Raw genomic sequence first — 20,927 nt, forward strand, 5'->3', positions numbered from 1 at the left:
TGCTTGGAGTTCATGTACATGAAGGAAAAAATCCTTCCCCATCTGCTGCACAAACCATCAGACAGGTCTTTCTGTGCCCTTCGATGGTTTTGTTCAGAAAGTTATTCTTGTGACTTGAGGTCTCAAACATATGGGGAGGTACACACAACTGGGAGTGAGAGGGAGTGCTCCAAAGTGCAGGCTCACAAGAGAAAACCAAATGACAGGTAACCAGGAGAGGGCTCTGAGTCCATCACAACTTGGAAAATGAAAGTCTTTTTGTCTTAGATACGTAGGTGGCACATTCCTGTAAACTCAGAGGCTTGGGAGGCTGAGGCAGGAGGATAACAAGTTTGAGGCCAGCCCAGTTAACTTAGTCAGACCCTGTCTCTAAATAAAATAAAAGGCTGGGGATGTAGCTCAGTGGCAGAGTGCTCCTGGGTTCTACTGTAGTACCACAAAAAAACAAACAAACAACATCAAGCAAGAAAGCCTTAATTTTCCAACAAATTCTACTATTATAAAAATAGGCCTATGTTGGGCTGGGGATGTGGCTCAAGCGGTAGCGCACTTGCTTGGCATGCGTGCGGCCCGGGTTCCACATACAAAAACAAAGATGTTGTGTCCGCCAAGAATAAAAAATAAATATTAAAAAATTCTCTCTCTCTCTCTCTCTCTCAAAAAAAAAAAAATAGGCCTATGTCATTTAAAATGTCTTCACAAATCACTGTGTTGTAAGCTGTCACAAAAGTAGAAGATATGTGGAAAGTAGCCTCAACAGAGTAGAAACTCATGATTTTCATTTTCTACTGGGAATATATCTTTACAATAAAGACAGGAAAAGGCCCTCTGATGACAATAAATAAATCAGAGAATTTTACTTTCTTTGAATTGTAGCCCTCAAGAGACCTGTCTCAAAAAAGAAAACAACACATAGAGTCTCAATTGGCCTGACATTTCAAAGGCTGCTTGCTATTTGGATAAGCATATTCCACTGTGTCTGTGGGAACTCAGAGATGGAAAAACAGAAGTTACATGCAATGTGGGTGTTCTGTCCAGATTCAAAACATGATTCACTTTGGACAAAGACTGATTTTTTTTTTCCTCCCCAAAGAAAAGAAGCTAACGGTCTTCATTAACAGGTTAATATCACACTCTAAGATATCTATCTGTCCTTTAAAGATAGTGCTGGTATCCCTTGCTATCTGAATTCTTAACGATATAAAATCAGAAACTGAACAGTCAGATAAATTTTCAAGTAAATCCCTTGACAGCTGAACCCTTGCTTCTTGCTATCTGAATGAAATGCAAGAATCATACAGTGTTTGAATAACAGGAGATCCTTTCTTGATTTGTCTAAGGGAAGGGCCAGCACACTTTTTCTGTAAAGGGGCAGACTATAAATAGCTTTTGTTTTGTACCTCATCTGGCCAAAAGGTATGTTGTACTACTTGGCTCTGCAGTTGCTGCAAAAGCAGCTACAGATAATGTGTATACAAATGGGTAACAATATGAATGGGTTACAAATGAACTGTTTTATAATAAAACTTTATTTACAAAAACATGTGGTAGGCCAGATTTGCCCTTTGGGCCATCTAAATCAAGACTTTAATTTAGACCAACAGCATCAGACCCATATTATTACGATTTCAAATGGCAAAAACTTTGATGATATAAAACATCACTCCTATTATCTTTATAAAATAAGAGGGGACTATGACAAAATGAGAAAATTCTGAATTATAGTATGTGCAAATCAGGGTAAGAACATTTTCGGTATGTCACTTGAAAAAAATACTATTAGGGGCTGGGGATGTGGCTCAAGTGGTGGCGCGCTCACCTGGCATGCGTGCGGCCCGGGTTCAATCCTCAGCACCACATACAAACAGAGATGTTGTGTCCGCTGAAAACTAAAAAATAAATATTAAAAAATTCTCTCCCTCTCTCTCTCTCTCTCTTTAAAAAAAGAAAAAGAAAAAAGAAAAAAATACTATTTTTCTGAAAACATTTCATCAGATTTTTATGTTTATATTTTAATTTTAAAAGATGCAGTTTAGCAATAAATACATTGTTAATTATCACATGGCTTTGAAGTGGGATGGCAGAGATGTGATGAAATCCAACCCAACAGGAACCTAAAGTCCATTCCTTGTCTTATAGTTCCAGAAGAGCAAATTTTCGTTAGGTCTTGTTTTTCCACTTTAATTTTTTCTTTCCCCCCAGAAAAGAACTGCTTTAACTATCTACTGTAATACCCCATTATGGCCTTTTCCCTCAGACTTCTTAGAATCTGTCTTAGAATATGCTCCCACCCTCCCGCCTTTCTTTGTAGTGCTGGGGATCAAACCCAGGGCTTTGCGTATGCTAGGTAAGTGCTTTACCATTGAGCCACAACCACCCCCAGCCCTTACATTTTTAAAAAAATATTTTTTAGTTATCAATGGACCTTTATTTTACTTATTTATATGCGGTGCTAAGAAAAGAACCCAGTGACTCACACATGCTAGGCAAGTGCTCTACCATCAAACTACAACCTCAGCAAGACCTTACTTTTTGACTTAATGTACTATGCACATCTTTTCCCCTGCCATTAAAGAGATTTTCCCAAAGCATAATTTTTATTCCATTTATTCCACTATAAACATATATCATAATTTACTCAATTCCCCTATTTATAACATCTCTATTCTATTTTAAGTAATCATAAATAAAACTATAATGAATGTGCTTATAATTACATCTTTATAGGCATCCATGCTTATTTCTTTCACATGAACACTTAGAAATACAATTTAATTCTGTTAGAGGGCATTTTTGTTTATGTTTTTTGGTACTGGGGATTGAATGAAAGGACACTTGACCATTGAGCCACATCCCCAGCCCTATTTTGTATTTTATTTAGAATCAGGATTCACTGAATTGCTTAGTGCCTTGCTTTTGCTGAGACTGACTTTGAACTTGTAATCCTCCAGTCTCAGCCTCCTGAACCACTGGGATTACAGGCATTTGCCACTGGGAGCAGGTTACAGGGCATTTTTAAGATTCATGCTACATATTGCTAAATTTCCCTCCTTAAAGTTGGTATTCATTTGCACTTCCACGAATGGTGCAGTAAGATTCTTGCTTTGATCACTTCATCATTAAAAAAAACCTTCCAGGGCTGGGGCTGTAGTTCAATGGTAAAGCACTTGCCTTGCATGTGTAAGACACTTGGTTCGATCCTCAGCACCACATAAAAACAAAAAAAGATACTGTGTGTTCATCTATAACTAAAAAAATATTTAAACAAAACAAAACAAAAAAACCTTCCATCATGGTAAGTAAATAAACTGTATTTCATTTATGATTTCTTTGATGACCAGTGAGATTGAACAATTTTTACATTTAGTCAAAACAACAATTTTATTTGTTTGTTTATTTATTTATTTATTTGTGTGTGTGTGTGTGTGTGTGGTGTTGGGGATCAAACCCAGGGCCTTGTACATGAGAGGCAAGCGCTCTACGTACCGAGCTATATCCCCAGCCCAAAACAGCAGTTTAAATCTTTGATAATTTATAACTATTTATGATGCTTATTATTGATTTATTTCAATTTTATTATTTATTTATTTTCTCAGAGCTGGGGGCCAAATACAGGGTCTCAAGTGCTAGGCAAGCACTCTACCACTAAACTACATACCCCATAAATGATTCAAGAGAAACGCTTTAACTTACATGGAGTTTGCTCTATTGAGTTCAAGTCTCTATAGTCATAGGTGGTTGTCAGAGTCTATGCTACAGAGAAGATATTCAAAACCCCGGGAAGATAGGATTACCACTTTCTTCCCCTTGATGATGAATGAGGAATACAATGGAGGACAAGTGTATATGCAACTTCAGGGAACCATGTACCAGCTGGGACTTGGCAAAGGCCAAGTCATCATCTCTACTATGGGACTGAACTCCCACTCAGAAGCCTTGAGGGCTGGGGATGTGGCTCAAGCGGTAGCGCGCTCGCCTGGCATGCATGCGGCCCGGGTTCGATCCTCAGCACCACATACAAACAAAGATGTTGTGTCCGCCGAAAACTAAAAATTAAATATTAAAATTCTCTCTCTCTGGTTCTAATTAATATGTCACCTCAGATGCGTATTCCCAATCTACAGCTCTTCCATAATTACTCCATTCTTCTCTTTAATTCTCTGCATAGCACTCAGGCCCATTCCCTTCTTCTTATTATTTTCATGTTTGCCCTTCTACCCTTGACCCACCCACTTCCTGGAGGTCTAGACATGGTTGCTGAATAGCATCTAGCAGATGTTCAGTACAGAGTTGATTCTCCCTATTTGTGGGCTCTACATCTGTGGATTCCACCAATCTCAGATAGAATATATATATATATATATATATATATATATATATATATATATATATATATATATTTTTTTTTAAAGAGTTAGTTTTTCCTATTTGCAGCTTCTACATCTATGGATTCTACCAAACTCAGATCAGGAATAATTTTTTTTTTATTGCATCTGTACTGAAAATGTACAGATTTTTCTTGTCATTATTCCTTAAGCAATAGAGTATAGTAACTATTTAATAGTCTTTACATTACATTGTGTTAGGTTTTTCTTTTCTTTTTTTTTTTTTAAAGAATAATTTTTTTTTTAGTTGTCTATGGGCCTTTATTTTATTTATATGTGGTGCTGAGATTTGAACCCAGGGCCTCACACATGCCAGGCAAGCACTCTACCACTGAGCCACAACCCCAACCCTATGTTAGGTTTTTCTAAGTAATCTACAGATGTTTTAAAAGAGGATGTTACAAAGGTTATATATATATATATATATATATATATATACACATACATACACTATAATATTGGATATCCATGGATCTTAGTATTCTTCAAGAGATCCTGAAACCAATCCCCTATTGATACACAGGATGACTATATAACCCTTAAGTGAGTCTATTTATAAATAAAGTTAGTTTGGTAACATTCCCACAATCGCCACCTTGGGTCTAAAATTAAGTTTGATTATTCCCCAATTAATATTCTTCTGATTATCTCAGGCCAGAGTTCAAAGTATCCCTATGATGTTTCTTCCAGAAACTGTATGAATCAAAACTAACAGTAGCACCCTACTCAATTTTCTGGGCTCAGCCTGATGTAACACTACCCCTAGGCTGACAGCAGCATCCCCCCAGGTGCTGGGGTTAATATAACCCTGGGCCTTGTACAGGCTCTACCACTGAGCTACACCCCAGCTCCCAGTACCAGTTTTCAACTGCAGCTCTTCCTATGGCTGTCACCAGACTCCCATTAGTTCTCTGAACCTCACTTCTAGGGCCTCTGTGCTTGTGAAATAAAGCTGTAGGGCCCTTGGAATTTTTTTTTTTTAATTGGTTCTTTCTGTTATACATGATGGTAGAATCTATTCTGATTTAATTATAAAAGCATGGAGTATCTTATTCTAATTAGAAGTCCAGTCTTGTGGATGTACATGATGGGGACTCTCAGATTTTGATCCAGCCTTGATTAAAATTAAAAGATAAAATGTGAATCACATTGATGTGTGATGGTGTGTGTGTGTGTGTGTGTGTGTGTGTGTTTTAAATATTTTTTAGCTGTAGACAGACACAATATCTTTATTTTCTTTATTTTTATGTGGTGCTGGGGATTGAACCCAGTGCCTCACAGGTGCCAGGCTCTACCATTGAGCCACAACCCGAGCCCTGATGGTGTGCTTTTGAAAGAAAAGATCTTGTTGGTGATGAATTTTCTTATTAAATTACCTTGTTTAAATTACCTAACTAAAGATATGGAAGAATTGATTAGAGTATATTTATATAATAGTGACTACAAAAGTATTTAAGAAAAACACAGTCCAGGCATGCAGAAGGTCATTTGAGCTTAAACCTGTGGAGATTAGATTATTACTTACTGTGAATCAGTTTTTCGGTTCAAAAATTTCCTGAGATATTTAACTATTCTCCACAATTTTTGTTTTAATCTCTCATGAATGAAGCCTTTAATGATACAGCATACCATGGCAACAAAGCTTGTAAACAGGTTTGTTACAGGAAATAGCCTTTATTATTTATTTTATTTATTTATTTTTTTAAATTTATTTTTTTTTTAGTTCTTGGCGGACACAACATCTTTGTTTGTATGTGGTGCTGAGGATCGAACCCGGGCCGCACGCATGCCAGGTGAGCGCGCTACCGCTTGAGCCACATCCCCAGCCCACCTTTATTTATTAATGTACAGAATATAAGAAAATGTTCATGTAAGTGGTAAATGAACTCAAGAAACTTTAGATAAGTAACACAGTCATATCTATATCTACATCTAACTATATCTGGTCTAGGTTTTTTTTTTTTTTTTAAACATGCTGGGGATTGACCAGGGCCTTGTGCATGCAAGTCAAGCACTTTACCAACTGAGCTATATCTCCAGCCCCAAGGTTTTTCTTGTTTATTAGAAAGCTCTAGAATCTTTATGTCTGGCCTCAGAGAATGCTTAAAACAAGAAGTGTCTCTAGTAAATCCAACTATGCAATCTGGTTCTTTCATGATATCTATAGGTTGACAGGAACAGGCTGGCACCAAAACAACAAAGTGCTGCGTTCTTACAACTACCCACAAAATGCCACATGGGGTGGTCTATGGTTTTGAATCAAGAACTACAGTGCTGCAGAGCCCCTGATCTCAGTGCCCTCAGACCTCACCTAGGCTGAGGATGAGTTTGCTCTGCGTTCTGCCTTCCCTTTGCCAAGGAACCCAAACCTGGAATACCCTCTGATGAACACGCAGAATTCACTTTTAAGTCTCTTCAAACTCTTCTGTACCTCTCAAAAAGCATGAGGAGGCACAACCACTCCTTACCTGCATAGCTGACACACTGGCTATATCCCTAGGGCTCTGCCATGTTCTTGGACTCTGTGGCTAATACTGGTCAACGTCCCAGGGAAATTTCAAAAGGGTGAAGTATGTCAACACCCTGAGCAACCTTGGAAGTAGATTCTTTTTCAGAGCCCGAAGGTGAGAGCCCAGTCTAGTTGACACCTGGACACAGAGGCAGAGAACCTTGCTGAGCTTGCAGTGGCTTTGGATCCCCACAATTGCAAACTACTAAGTGGATGTTATTTAAGCTGCTACATTTGTAGCAATTTGCAGCAATAAAAAGTAAGAGAGACCTTATTGGGATCATGAGATAACATACCATTCTATAGTCCTTTGGTAGACTCAGGTGTTTAGTTAGTTTAGGTGACAGACAAGTGATTTTCTCTTCTTCAGGCCATTAGTGTTTTCATTATTCATGATTGTTGTGTTTCTAATTTTTTTATATTTATCTTTTAGTTATAATTGGACACAATACCTTTATTTTATTTATTTCTTTTTTAATGTGGTGCTGAGGATTGCATCCAGGGCCTTGCACATGCTAGGCAAGCGCACTACTGCTGAGCCACAACCCCAGCCACTCTCTAATTTTTTTTTTACATTATGAAGACTTACCAACTCAAGACACAGGTTAAGAATGCTCGTGGGTTGGAGTCTCCATTTGCTGCCTATTCACACTAGAATCACTAGGGTATCTATCTTAGCCCCTTGAGGCTGCTACAACAAAATATCACAGACTTCATAGCTTATAAACAATAGAAAATTGTTTTTTTCTGATTCTGGAATCTGGGAAGTCTAAGATCAAGGCAGATCAGTGACTGGGTAGGGCCTATTTCCTGGTTCATAGGGGACACCTTCTGGCTGTGTTACTAGAAGATGGAAGGGGTGAGGCAGCTCTCTGGGGTCTGTTTTATAAGGGCACAGATCCCATTGGGGGCCTGATTGAAGTGAGCTCATGGAACTGCAATGGAGCAATCCTGAGCTGCAGCATTGGCCTGGTACTGTGATTGGGGAGGAGGTCTCCACCCTATTCTTGTGAGTCGCCAGGAGTATCCTTGACTGTGGCTGGAGCTATCTTCCTGCCTGGTGACAATTGTGATGATGACCTGTACCTGCATGAAACAGGGCCACCCAGGGCTATGCATACCCCAGTGCCTCTCAGCCCTGAGCCTGGCCTGGCCACCCAGCCCTGTGAGTATCCCTGAAAACCCTAAGCTTGGCTGAGCTGCCAATGCTACCTCACTCCCCTCCTCATTGCTGCCAGGACCTGACAGGTGATGGATCTTGCCAAGTATTTTCCTGGAGGGGTGGCAGTGAGCACATCTGCCATCTCTTGACAGCTGAGTGCAGATGGACCTATCACACACCAATAGATCGCTACGTTAAGTGCAAACCTCAGTTGTGGGCAGCAAAGAACTGGCAAGATCTGTACAGAAATCCTGTGATTGTGTGCAACAATTGGCTGTGTGCTTACCTGAGCTCACCTGGGTGGCTACATAAGCTTCATTCCTCACATCCTCAGAGAGCCAGTTTAGGAACCCTGTCCTGTGCACTGTTTCCCTTGTGCTCAAGAATAAGTTCCAAAAAAAACTCCTTTGGATCATATAACTTTGCCTTTTCATGATTTCTATCTCAAATTAAGCAAAAGAGCCCAAAGTTGACCTAGTAATATTAATAGCTGAGGACTGGCAATACCTCAAAAACTGTACTTGGGTTTTTCATGGTTCCTATCCCAAAAGGACCAACAGTTGCTGGTAGACTGGCAACATAACCACCTTCCAAAAGCCTATCTCCTAAAATCATCACACTGGTGATTAGGTCTCAACATATGAATTTGGTGGAGGGATGACAAAAAATACTGGGGCCTGGCTCCCCCTTATGAGACCTTGATTCTTTAGAACTACAGTTAGGCCCAGATATAGGTATTTTTTAAAAGCTCCCATTGTTCCAAAGTGTAGTCTGTATTGAGATTATGCCTCAATGGGCAGAATGCTAACACATCTTTCATAACCTCCACTCCCTGGTATTATACCATGATGATTCCACGTTAGGTCACAAAATGGATCTTATATATGTAATTAAGGTTATTAATGAATTGACTCTAAGGTAGGGAGGTGACCTGGGTGGGCCTGAGGGGTCACATGCAAGTTTTAAGAGAGGAGCATTTTCTCCAGTGGATAGCCAAAGAGAAAAAAACTGGGTGAGCATGAGGTGCTAGGTTGGAGATGGAAGGGGTCATGTGGGCAAGACCCAAGGGCAGCCTCCAGGAGTTAAGTGAGACTCCTGGTGGACAGCCTGCAAGTAAATGGGGACCTTGATCTTACAACTTCAAGGAAATCTGTCAGCAATCTCAATAAACTTGGAAGTTGCTTGGTCCTTCCCCAGAGCCTCCAGGTGAGGATTCTCAGGTGACACTCTTATTTCAGCTTTGAAAGACCTTGTCTTCTTCCATTTTCTGTTGCTTTAACAAAATACCGGAATCTGGGTAATTTGTAAAAAAAAAAAAAAAAAAAAGGAGGTCTATTTGGGTTTATGGTTATGGAGGTTGGCAAGTCCAAGATCATGGTGCTAGCAACTGATGAGGGCCTTACACTACATAATAACAACAAGCTCAGATCTCATGCCCTCTTCTTAGAAAGCCACTAATGCCATCAAAGGGACCCCACTCTCATGACCTCATTTAATCCTTCCTAAATCCACTAACATGGATTTTGAGATTAAATTCCAACATACTTTCAAGCCAAGCCCAGTCATGCATGCCTGTAATACCAGCTACTTGGAAAGCTGAGGCAGTAGAATCATAAGTTTGAGTCCAGCCTATGCAACTTAGTGAGATCCTGTATTAAAAAAATAGAAAGGGCCAGAGATACAGTTCAGTGGTACAGCACTTGCCTAGCATGTGCAAGGCCCTGGGTTTACTCCCCAGCATTAGAGAAAAAAAAATAAAAAGAGTTTCCCACACACACTTTCAAATCAGAGAAGACTTTGAAGTGCAGAACTAGCCATGCCAAGTGGGACCTTTGACCTACTGTGAGGTAATAAACAGGTGGGGTGTTAAGTTGCCAAGTCTGTGATAATTTGTACACAGCAAAAGAAAACTAATACAGGGGCTGGGGCTGTAGCTCAGTGGCACAGCACTTGCCTAGCATGTGCGAGGCACTGGGTTCGATCCTTACCACTACATACAAATAAAAATAAAGGCAGTCTGTCCAACTACAACTACAAAAAAATTCTTTAAAAAAAAAAAAAAAAACTAATACAATGACAGAGATGAAAGCATTAAAAATTCTGGGCCATTTCTAACCAAACTCTTCAATCGCACTTCCCTTAGCATAAACTTTGGTATCACTTTGTGCCTTCTTCCTTTCTACTATAATACTGCTCTTGTGTTCTAATTTAACACGGGAAACCAGAGGTCTTTAAACCTTTTAAGTTCATCACTTTAAAAATTGCTAATAGGGTGGGGAGTGGGGGGTGCTGTACAGTGGGAGGCTGAGACAGGAGGATGAAGACTTCAATGCCTCAGCAGCCAGGGCTAGGGATGTGGCTCCATGATTAAGTGGCCTTGAGTGCAATCCCCGGTACCAACAAACAAACAAACAAACAAACAAAGAGTGAAGATGGTTTGTGCCCCCGGGAGAGGATCCTTTTTTAGGATCTTTGGGAAAATTATTGGACATGTCTTTAGACTTTCAAGGAGCCTGCTTTTAGGGTAGTGATTGTCAACCTGTCCCATGAAACTACAGAAGAAAAGACACCAGAGGATTTTGCTCCCATCTGCTTCCTCTTTCGCTTCGCTCCGGGCAGAAAAGGTGAATGTGTAATCAGCAGTTGATTGCAAGTACCCTAGGCAAAGAAAGCTCAGTGCGCCCTGCCTTTTTTTTGAATATTTTTTATACAGGGAGAGTTTGTGGATTGGGATCGTTGGCTGGGTTGCGGTTTCTGTGCCGAAAATCCACTCCGCGGGAGCCGCCATTTGCTTTCTGCCGGCTGTCTTGATGGCTATGGCTACATTGTCCGGCAGCCGCACGTAGAGGTTGGAGCTGGGCTGCGTGCCGAGCCCTGTCCTCCAAAGGCTGGACCGCAGCCTTGAGCGCCTGGGTCACCTGTTCGCCGCTGCACCCTCGGGCAGAGCCTGCTCTGGGGTCGTTCTGCATGCCCCTGCGAGGGGACCCCTGCTTCAGAGGAGGGAGCTGGAGAGCCGAGGCGGCAGCCGCTTGGGCCCTGGGGGCTGGGCACCGGCGCAGCTACGGTCGCGGACCAGTGCGGCGCCCCTGAGCGTGGCCCCTGGGAAGAGGCGACGGCGGCAGGGTTTAATTTCTAGAAATCTGGACTGGAAACAGAAGCAGCAGTTTGTATAATCCCAAGAACTTGCTTCTGCCAGGAAGCTGTAAGGGCAACATGAATATCATTGAGGAGATCTAACATGGCAGTGGGCGGGGAGAGATCAAGTCTCTGACCTCTTCAACTGTGCGGGCATAGGGAGCTGTAAACTGTATAAATGCTGTTTGCCCAGGATCACTAGGCAATGCTGAGCTGACGTGGATCTGGGGTGTACAGTCTGGGCCCCTCAGAACACACACACCGAGCCCGGATCAGCTGCATCCAAGCTCCGGTTCGCCTGCTTCTCGTGACTCAGCACTAACAATCCCGCTGAAATAACTGGTTGGCCCTTAGGAACTTTCAGAGGTAAAAACCAACCGAGCCTTCATAGGCAGTGGCCACAGGATTGAAACGGGGATTGGGAGAGACAGTCAGGACCCACCCGTTGCACTGGTCACCCGGCAAAGGGAACGAAAGGTCACCATTTACATGTGATACCAACTTGGCAGAGAACTGACGTCACGGGCGGAGGAGATAACTGCATTGAAACCAGCGCAACAGGGCTCCCAGGAGCAGCAGACATGGCGTGTAGCCAGTATTGTGGTGAGCGTCACAGGTGAGCGCAGCCTGGCTTGAGGAAACACAAGAGAAGGCCCTAGGCACTCAGGATTGGAGACCCGCCCAGTCTGTGAGGAAGAGCTGCTACACAGTGATTGGTTCCCACTTAGTGAGAGGAGAAACTTGACCCAGTGGGCACAGCTCCACCTACTGGAAGAGAAATTAATCGAACTCTATGACTGCATTTATTATTATTATTATCATTTTTTTTCTTTTTCTTTCATTTTCAATTTTTTATTGTTGTTGTTCTTTAATTTTTTTAATGTTTCTAATTTTTTAATTATTATAATTTTTTTTAATTTTAATTTTCATTATTTTTATTATCATTATTATTTTTGTAAAAAAAAATTTTTTTTCTTTTCGTTCTTTATTTTCTAACTTTTTTGTGTGTGTTTTGTTTTTGTTTCTTTTGTCTTTTCATTTCTTTTCAATTTTCTTATTCCCCCTTCCTTGAATTCTACCTGCCTACTCTCATTCTCTTTAGTGACTTCTTCCCTTCCCTTCTAATATCTTTCTTCCCAAGCATCAAATAAATTTATAAGAGTAAACAGTAACTCAGCAGTCAAGCAGAACAAGAAGTAACATGAGCAGCATAAAAAAGCAAGGAAGAAAAGGGGTACAAACAATGAAGGACAGCCTAAATATTCAGGAGGACCTAGAGTCAGCAGAAAAATGGTCATATAAAGAACTCAAGGAACACCTTAGACAGATGGAATGGAACCTTAAAGAGGATACGAGACAGCAAATCCAAACAGTGAAAGAACACTTTGAAAATCAATTACATAAACAGATAAAAGAAGAAGTTAAGCATCTTTATCAGGAGATAGAGATTATAAAAAAAAATCAAACAATAATTCTAGAAATGAAGGAAACGATAAATCAAATTAAAAACTCAATTGAGAGTATCACTAACAGAGTGGAGCAAGTAGAAGCCAGAACGTCAGATAATGAAGACAAAATATATCATCTTGAAAAGAGCCTAGCCAACTCAGAAAGGCTGGTTAAAAATCACGAGAGAAACATCCAAGAGATATGGGATAACATAAAAAAACCAAACCTACAAGTCATCGGGATAGAAGAAGGCACAGAGATTCAAAGCAAGGGAATGAGTAGCCTGCTGAATGAAATAATTACAGAAAACTTTCCAGAAATAAAAAAGGGAACGGATATACAAATTTTAGATGCATACAGGACACCGAGCACACAAAATCACAGTAGACCAACGCCAAGACACATTGTTATGAAGATATCCAATATACAGAACAAAGAGAAAATATTAAAAGCTACAAGAGAAAGGAGGCAGATTACATTCAGGGGTAAACCAATAAGGTTAACAATGGATTTTTCATCACAGACGCTGAAAGCGAGAAGATCCTGGAACAACGTATTTCAAACACTGAAAGACAATGGATGCCAACCAAGAATTCTGTATCCAGCAAAATTAAGTTTCAGGTACGACAACGAAATAAAAATCTTTCATGATAAACAAAAGCTAAAAGAATTTGCAGCCAGAAAACCAGCATTGCAAAGCATCTTGAGCAAAACACTACACGAGGAAGAAATGAAAAACAATAACCAAAACCATCAGTGGGAAGTGCCTCTATAAAAACAGAGGGCGGGGGGAAAGCTAACCATGGAGAAACAAACTAAATTAAATTAAAAAAAAAAAAAGAAGATAAATAATCAAACACGGCTGGAAGTACAAACCATATATCAATAGTAACTCTAAACGTTAATGGCTTAAACTCTCCAATAAAGCGACATAGGCTGGTAACATGGATTAAAAAAACAAATCCAACAATATGCTGCCTCCAGAAGACACATCTGATTGCAAAAGACATACACAGGCTGAAGGTGAAAGGTTGGGAAAAAATATACCACGCACACGGTCCTCGTAAGCAAGCAGGGGTGGCCATCCTCATATCGAATAAAATCGACTTCAAGACTAAGTTAATCAAAAGGGATAAGGAAGGACATTATATACTGTTAAAAGGAACCATTCACCAACAAGACATAACAATTATCAATATTTATGCACCAAATAATGGTGCTGCGACGTTCATAAAACAAATTCTCCTCAAGTTCAAGAATCAAATAGACCACAACACAATAATTATGGGTGACTTCAACACACCTCTCTCACCATTTGACAGATCCTCCAAACAAAAGTTGAATAAAGAAACTATAGAACTCAATATCACAATCAACAACCTAGACTTAACTGACATATATAGAATATATCAACCATCATCAAGTGGATATACTTTTTTCTCAGCAGCACATGGATCCTTCCCAAAAACAGACCATATATTATGCCATAGGGCAACCCTCAGTAAATATACAGGGGTGGAGATAATCCCATGCATTTTATCTGATCATAATGGAATGAAACTGGAAATCAATGATAAAAGAAGGAAGGAAAAATCCTATATCACATGGAAAATGAACAATATGTTACTGAATGATCAATGGGTTACAGAAGACATAAAGGAGGAAATCAAAAAATTCTTAGAGATAAATGAAAATACAGACACAACATATCGGAATCTATGGGACACAATGAAAGCAGTTTTAAGAGGGAAATTCATCGCCTGGAGGTCATTCCTCAAAAAAAGGAAAAACCAACAAATAAATGAGCTCACACTTCATCTCAAAGCCCTAGAAAAGGAAGAGCAAAACAACAGCAAATGTAGCAGAAGGCAAGAAATAATTAAAATCAGAGCGGAAATCAACGAAATTGAAACAAAAGAAACTATTGAAAAAATTAACAAAACTAAAAGTTGGTTCTTTGAAAAAATAAATAAGATCGACAGACCCTTAGCCATGCTAACGAAGAGAAGAAGAGAGAGAACTCAAATTACTAACATATGGGATGAAAAAGGCAATATCACAACACACGCTACAGAAATACAGAAGACAATTAGAAATTATTTTGAAAACCTATATTCCAATAAAATAGAAGATAGTGAAGACATCGATAAATTCCTTAAGTCATATGATTTGCCCAGACTGAGTCAGGAGGATACTCACAACTTAAACAGACCAATATCAATAGATGAAATAGAAGAAGCAATCAAAAGACTTCCAACCAAGAAAAGCCCAGGACCAGATGGGTATACAGCGGAGTTTTACAAAACCTTTAAGGAAGAATTAATACCAATACTTTTCAAGCTATTTCAGGAAATAGAAAAAGAGGGAGCTCTGCCAAATTCATTCTATGAGGCCAACATCACCCTGATTCCGAAACCAGACAAAGACACCTCAAAGAAAGAAAACTACAGACCAATATCTCTGATGAACCTAGATGCAAAAATCCTCAATAAAATTCTGGCGAATCGGATACAAAGGCACATCAAAAAAATTGTGCACCATGATCAAGTAGGATTCATCCCTGGGATGCAAGGATGGTTCAATATACGGAAATCAATAAATGTTATTCACCACATCAATAGACTTAAAGATAAGAACCATATGATCATCTCGATAGACGCAGAAAAAGCATTCGACAAAGTACAGCATCCCTTTAGGTTCAAAACATTAGAAAAACTAGGAATAACAGGAACTTACCTCGACATAGTAAAAGCTATCTATGCTAAGCCTCAGGCTAGCATCATTCTCAATGGAGAAAAATTGAAGGCATTCCCCCTAAAATCTGGAACAAGACAGGGATGCCCTCTATCACCACTTCTATTCAATATAGTTCTCGAAACACTGGCCAGAGCAATTAGACAGACGAAAGAAATTAAAGGCATAAAAATAGGAAAGGAAGAACTTAAATTATCACTATTTGCAGATGACATGATTCTATACCTAGAAGACCCAAAAGGGTCTACAAAAAAACTACTAGAATAAATGAATTCAGCAAAGTGGCAGGATATAAAATCAACACGCATAAATCAAAGGCATTTCTGTATATCAGCGACAAAACTTCTGAAACGGAAATGAGGAAAAACACTCCATTCACAATATCCTCAAAAAAATAAAATACTTGGGAATCAACCTAACAAAAGAGGTGAAGGACTTATACAATGAAAACTACAAAACCCTAAAAAGAGAAGTAGAAGAAGATATTAGAAGATGGAAAAATATACCCTGTTCATGGATAGGCAGAACTAACATCATCAAAATGGCGATATTACCAAAAGTTCTCTATAGGTTTAATGCAATGCCAATCAAAATCCCAATGGCATTTCTTGTAGAAATAGATAAAGCAATCATGAAATTCATATGGAAAAATAAAAGACCAAGAATAGCAAAAGCAATTCTGAGCAGGAAGTGTGAATCAGGTGGTATAGCGATACCGGATTTAAAACTATATTACAGAGCAATAGTAACAAAAACGGCATGGTACTGGTACCAAAACAGGCGGGTGGACCAATGGTACAGAATAGAGGACACAGAGACTAATCCACAAAGCTACAGCTATCTTATATTTGATAAAGGAGCTAAAAGCATGCAATGGAGGAAGGATAGCATCTTCAACAAATGGTGTTGGGAAAACTGGAAATCCATATGCATCAAAATGAAACTGAATCCCCTCCTCTCGCCATGCACAAAAGTTAACTCAAAGTGGATCAAGGAGCTAGATATCAAATCAGAGACTCTACGTCTGATAGAAGAAAAAGTTGGCTCCGATCTACATATTGTGGGGTCGGGCTCCAAATTCCTTAATAGGACACCCATAGCACAAAAGTTAATAACAAGAATCAACAAATGGGACCTACTTAAACTGAAAAGTTTTTTCTCAGCAAGAGAAACAATAAGAGAGGTAAATAGGGAGCCTACATCATGGGAACAAATTTATACTCCTCACACTTCAGATAGAGCCCTAATATCCAGAGTATACAAAGAACTCAAAAAATTAAACAATAAGAAAACAAATAACCCAATCAACAAATGGGCCAAGGACCTGAACAGACACTTCTCAGAGGAGGAAATACAATCAATCAACAAGTACATGAAAAAATGCTCACCATCACTAGCAGTCAGAGAAATGCAAATCAAAACCACCCTAAGATTCCATCTCACTCCAGTAAGATTGGCAGCCATTATGAAGTCAAACAACAACAAGTGCTGGAGAGGATGTGGGGAAAAGGGTACTCTTGTACATTGCTGGTGGGACTGCAAACTGGTGCGGCCAATTTGGAAAGCAGTATGGAGATTCCTGGGAAAGCTGGGAATGGAACCACCATTTGACCCAGCTATTGCCCTTCTCGGACTATTCCCTGAAGACCTTAAAAGAGCGTACTACAGGGATACTGCTACATCGATGTTCATAGCAGCACAATTCACAATCGCTAGACTGTGGAACCAACCCAGATGCCCTTCAATAGATGAATGGATAAAAAAAATGTGGCATTTATACACAATGGAGTATTATACAGCACTAAAAAATGACAAAATCATGGAATTTTCAGGGAAATGGATGGCACTAGAGCAGATTATGCTTAGTGAAGCTAGCCAATCCCTAAAAAACAAATACCAAATGTCTTCTTTGATATAATGAGAGCAACTAAGAACAAAGCAGGGAGGAAGAGCAGGAAGAAAAGATTAACATTAAACAGATACATGAGGTGGGAGGGAAAGGGAGAGAAAAGGGAAATTGCATGGTAATGGAGGGAGATCCTCATTGTTATACAAAATTACATATAAGAGGTTGTGAGGGGAATGGGAAAATAAACAAGGAGAGAAATGAATTACAGTAGATGGGGTAGAGAGAGAAGATGGGAGGGGAGGGGAGGGGAGATAGTAGAGGATAGGAAAGCTAGCAGAATACAACAGTTACTAACAGGGCATTATGTAAAAATGTAGATGTGTAACCGACGTGATTCTGCAATCTGTATTTGGGGTAAAATTGGGAGTTCAAAACCCACCTGAATCAAATGTATGAAATACGATATTTCAAGAGCTTTGTAATGTTTTGAACAACGAATAAAAAAAAAATTGCTAAGTGATGAATCCTAGTTTTTTTTTTCTTCTTTTAAGAGACTGAGAATGAAACCTAGGGCCTTGCACATGTCAGGCACGTTCACAACCACTGACTTGTACCCCGTTCTGCATTCCAGCTTTTGATATACAGAAAAGCTGGAGGGAATCCCTACCTAGGCCCTTGACTAAATCACCATATCAACCACAGAATCCAGGACATGGCAGCGTCCTAAGAATGCAGCCATTTGTGCAGGTGTGGGGTGGTTGTACTTTGTCATAGTTCTTGGGAGCTAACAGGACTGTGGAGAGATTTAAAATAAATCCCACATATTCATCAGAGGAGATTCCTGGCCCAGGTCCCTTGTCAGAGGCAAGGCAGAATTATTAGTGGTTAGAATTATTAGTGGTTAAGTGGAAATTTCTCCATCATAATACAAAACTAGGAGCTAAAAGTAGACAAGAAAGGGAGATGCAGGAGTTCTCTGGGTCAGGTCTATCCCTGATGTGTAATATAGCTAACAGGCATAAGAAGCACCAAGTTCAGGGATGGAGAGTAATTTTTAGGCCTTCTGGGAATCTGATATTCCAAAATAAGACCCAAGGATGTAGGAGTTCAGCAGAATGTTTATCTTCTCCTATAAGAAGCATTTCAAGGTCAGTGAGGACCTCCCTCCACAGCTAGAGTTCCCTCTCAATCCTCAGGCCACCTTAGGTGAACCTGGGTTTTTTTCAAGAGTCCAACTTTCTAGTGCTACTAGAGTTAGAGCCGATATCTCAATATCTCGTATTATTTAAACTCCAATTGATGAAGTCACTAACTTGATGGCCTCCTGACTCTGACCCTCTATGCCTGGCACTGTTGTTTTCATATCCATGGGTTTAGTTAACCACAGTCAATTACGGTCTAAAAATATTAAGTGGAAAATTCCATGTTTTGAGTGAAAGAGATAAACCACATTTATATGACATTTATTATAATATATTGTTATAATTGTTCTGTTTTCCTATTGGTTATTATTAATTTCTCCCTGTGCCTAATTTATATATTAAACTTTATCATAAATATGTATGTATTAAAAAAGCAGTAAATATTGGGTTTGGTACTTTCCAAGGTTTCAGGTGTCCACTGGGTATACTGGAATACATCCCCAGTAAATAAAACAGAACTGCTATATTTGATGTGGCATAACAACCTTGATGGAAAAACCGAAGTCTTTCTAGTAAACCTTCACTCAAATGTCACCTCCTTGATCCCTGTATTACAATTATATCCATACAGCCATAATTCCCAATCCTCCTTCCCTGTTCTACTTTTCTTCACAGCAAACACCTCCTTCTAATTTAGTACATATTTTGCTTTTTAAATTTTAGTTAACAGCCAGTCCCCATAAGAATATAAGTCCCCAAAAGCCTGTCTCATTCACTACTGAATCCCCAGCACCTAAAATATTATTTGGTACTAAGGATCCCTCCACAAAAACTCATTATTAAATTAATATAGAGGTATTTAACATAACCTGTCACACTATGTTTACATGCAGTAAAAAGAAAGTTAAGTCAAAATACACATGATGGGCTGGGGATATAGCTCAGTTGGTAGAGTGAGTGTTTACCTCGCATGCGCAAAGCCCTGGGTTCAATTCCCAGCAACACCAAAAAAAAAAAAAAAAAAGTTACTGGTTTTCAAAAGACTATGAACCTTGTTGAAAATGATTTGTTTTGGCTAATTATGAGAGATCTCAGACAAACAGATCTAGACAAAGAATATTCTATTAAGGAGCAAAAAAGCAGACACATACAGTTTATATTTCCCTCTAAATTTACAGACATTTAACAATGAGTGAAAAGTATTCTTCAGGAAAAATAAGTGGTGGGTCTCATCAAATGTAAAATGTCTTGAAAACTATTTTAAGATGTTCGCAAAACAACAAAGAAGTTGTTACAGCAGGAAATATTATTTTCACAACTATGACTAGAAATATCTTACTGTCTATCTCATCCCTGCCATCTAATTATAACGATGTCACATCACAAGGGGCTAATTCCTTCTGAAAAGTCTGTCTTTTTATGTGCCTTCTGGCAGTTCCCTCAATCCATTTCTGTAGCGGGGAAATGATGGTGCCCAAAACCAGCCACACTGTGGCTGAGCCACAATTAAGGCTTCATTCCTGACTGACTACTCTTGTTAATTGTTTTCTTCAACTTTCCATTACCATTTCTGTTTCTTTTATGGAAAAACATCCCATAATCAGCTTTCTCTCTCTAGCTTTTTTCTTTTCCATTTCCTCAGCCAGCAAGGCTGACATGCCATGAGGGATACTGTTATTTGGTGACCTCTGTTTTCAGAATGTTCAACCCTCAGACAGGGGCTGATGCATGGTAGACAGAGTCACTGAAAGAATAAATAATGATAGCCGGGCGCCTGTAATCCCAGCAGCTCGGGAGACTGAGACAGGAGGATTGTGAGTTCCAAGCCAGCCTCAGCAATGGTGAAACGCTTAGCAACTCAGTGAGGTCCTGTCTCTAAGTAAAATACAAAATAGGGCTGGGGATGTGGCTCAGTGGTTGAGAGCCCCTGAGTTCAATCCCTGGTATCAAAAAATAAAATTTAAGGAGAAAAAAAAATTAAAAAAACAATGGGCCCAACTGTAGGTACCGCTCTGTTTCTCAACTACCTGGGTTGGATCTCAGCCAAGGCCCGTTTCTTGCTAGTTTTTTACTCTGTCCCTGCTACCCACAAAATTTTGAGGTTGGGAAGGGTATGTTGTGGTGCCAAAAATCTTTAAAAGTTTTAGCAAAATGGGGGTAAAGGTATGAGAAGGCTAGTCTGAGTAGAAAATGAGTAACTGGCAGTTTTAAATAGGTCATCTATTTAGTGTGAAAAGTACAATGATAAAGCTTCTAGAAGAAGAGAGGATAATATCTTTATAAACTTAAGATAAACAACAATTTTTTTTTTAAAGAGAGAGAGAGAATTTTTTAATATTTATTTTTTAGTTTTCGGTGGACACAACATCTTTATTTTATTTTATTTTTATCTGGTGCTGAGAATCGAACCCAGCGAGCATGCTACCGCTTGAGCCACATCCCCAGCCCCATTTTTTTTTTTTAAATTTTTTTAGTTATAGCTGAGTGCAGTGGCACACGCCTGTAATCCCAGCAGCTTGGGAGGCTGAAGCAGGAAGATCAC

The 20,927-nt window shown here is 39.5% G+C and overlaps 1 protein-coding gene across 9 annotated transcripts in view; it reads right to left on the reverse strand.

Annotated features, from left to right (window-relative positions):
• Specc1 (sperm antigen with calponin homology and coiled-coil domains 1) overlaps window positions 1–20,927 on the reverse strand; it is a 287,982-nt gene that overhangs the window by 45,545 nt on the left and 221,510 nt on the right. Inside the window, exon 13 of one of the 9 annotated variants that reach the window (XM_058572019.1) lies at window positions 1,827–1,889. The exons of the other annotated variants lie outside the window; for them this stretch is intronic. Within the exon in view, the coding sequence (XP_058428002.1) occupies window positions 1,842–1,889 (48 nt within the window). The 3' untranslated portion in view covers window positions 1,827–1,841. Of the gene's footprint in view, window positions 1–1,826; window positions 1,890–20,927 lie in introns of those variants that run through there. 9 annotated transcript variants of the gene reach the window in all.

Source organism: Marmota monax, unplaced genomic scaffold (assembly GCF_021218885.2).
Source record: "Marmota monax isolate L192 unplaced genomic scaffold, Marmota_monax_Labrador192_F-V1.1 WCK01_AAM20220418_F8-fsc00311, whole genome shotgun sequence".
NCBI lineage: Eukaryota > Metazoa > Chordata > Mammalia > Rodentia > Sciuridae > Marmota > Marmota monax.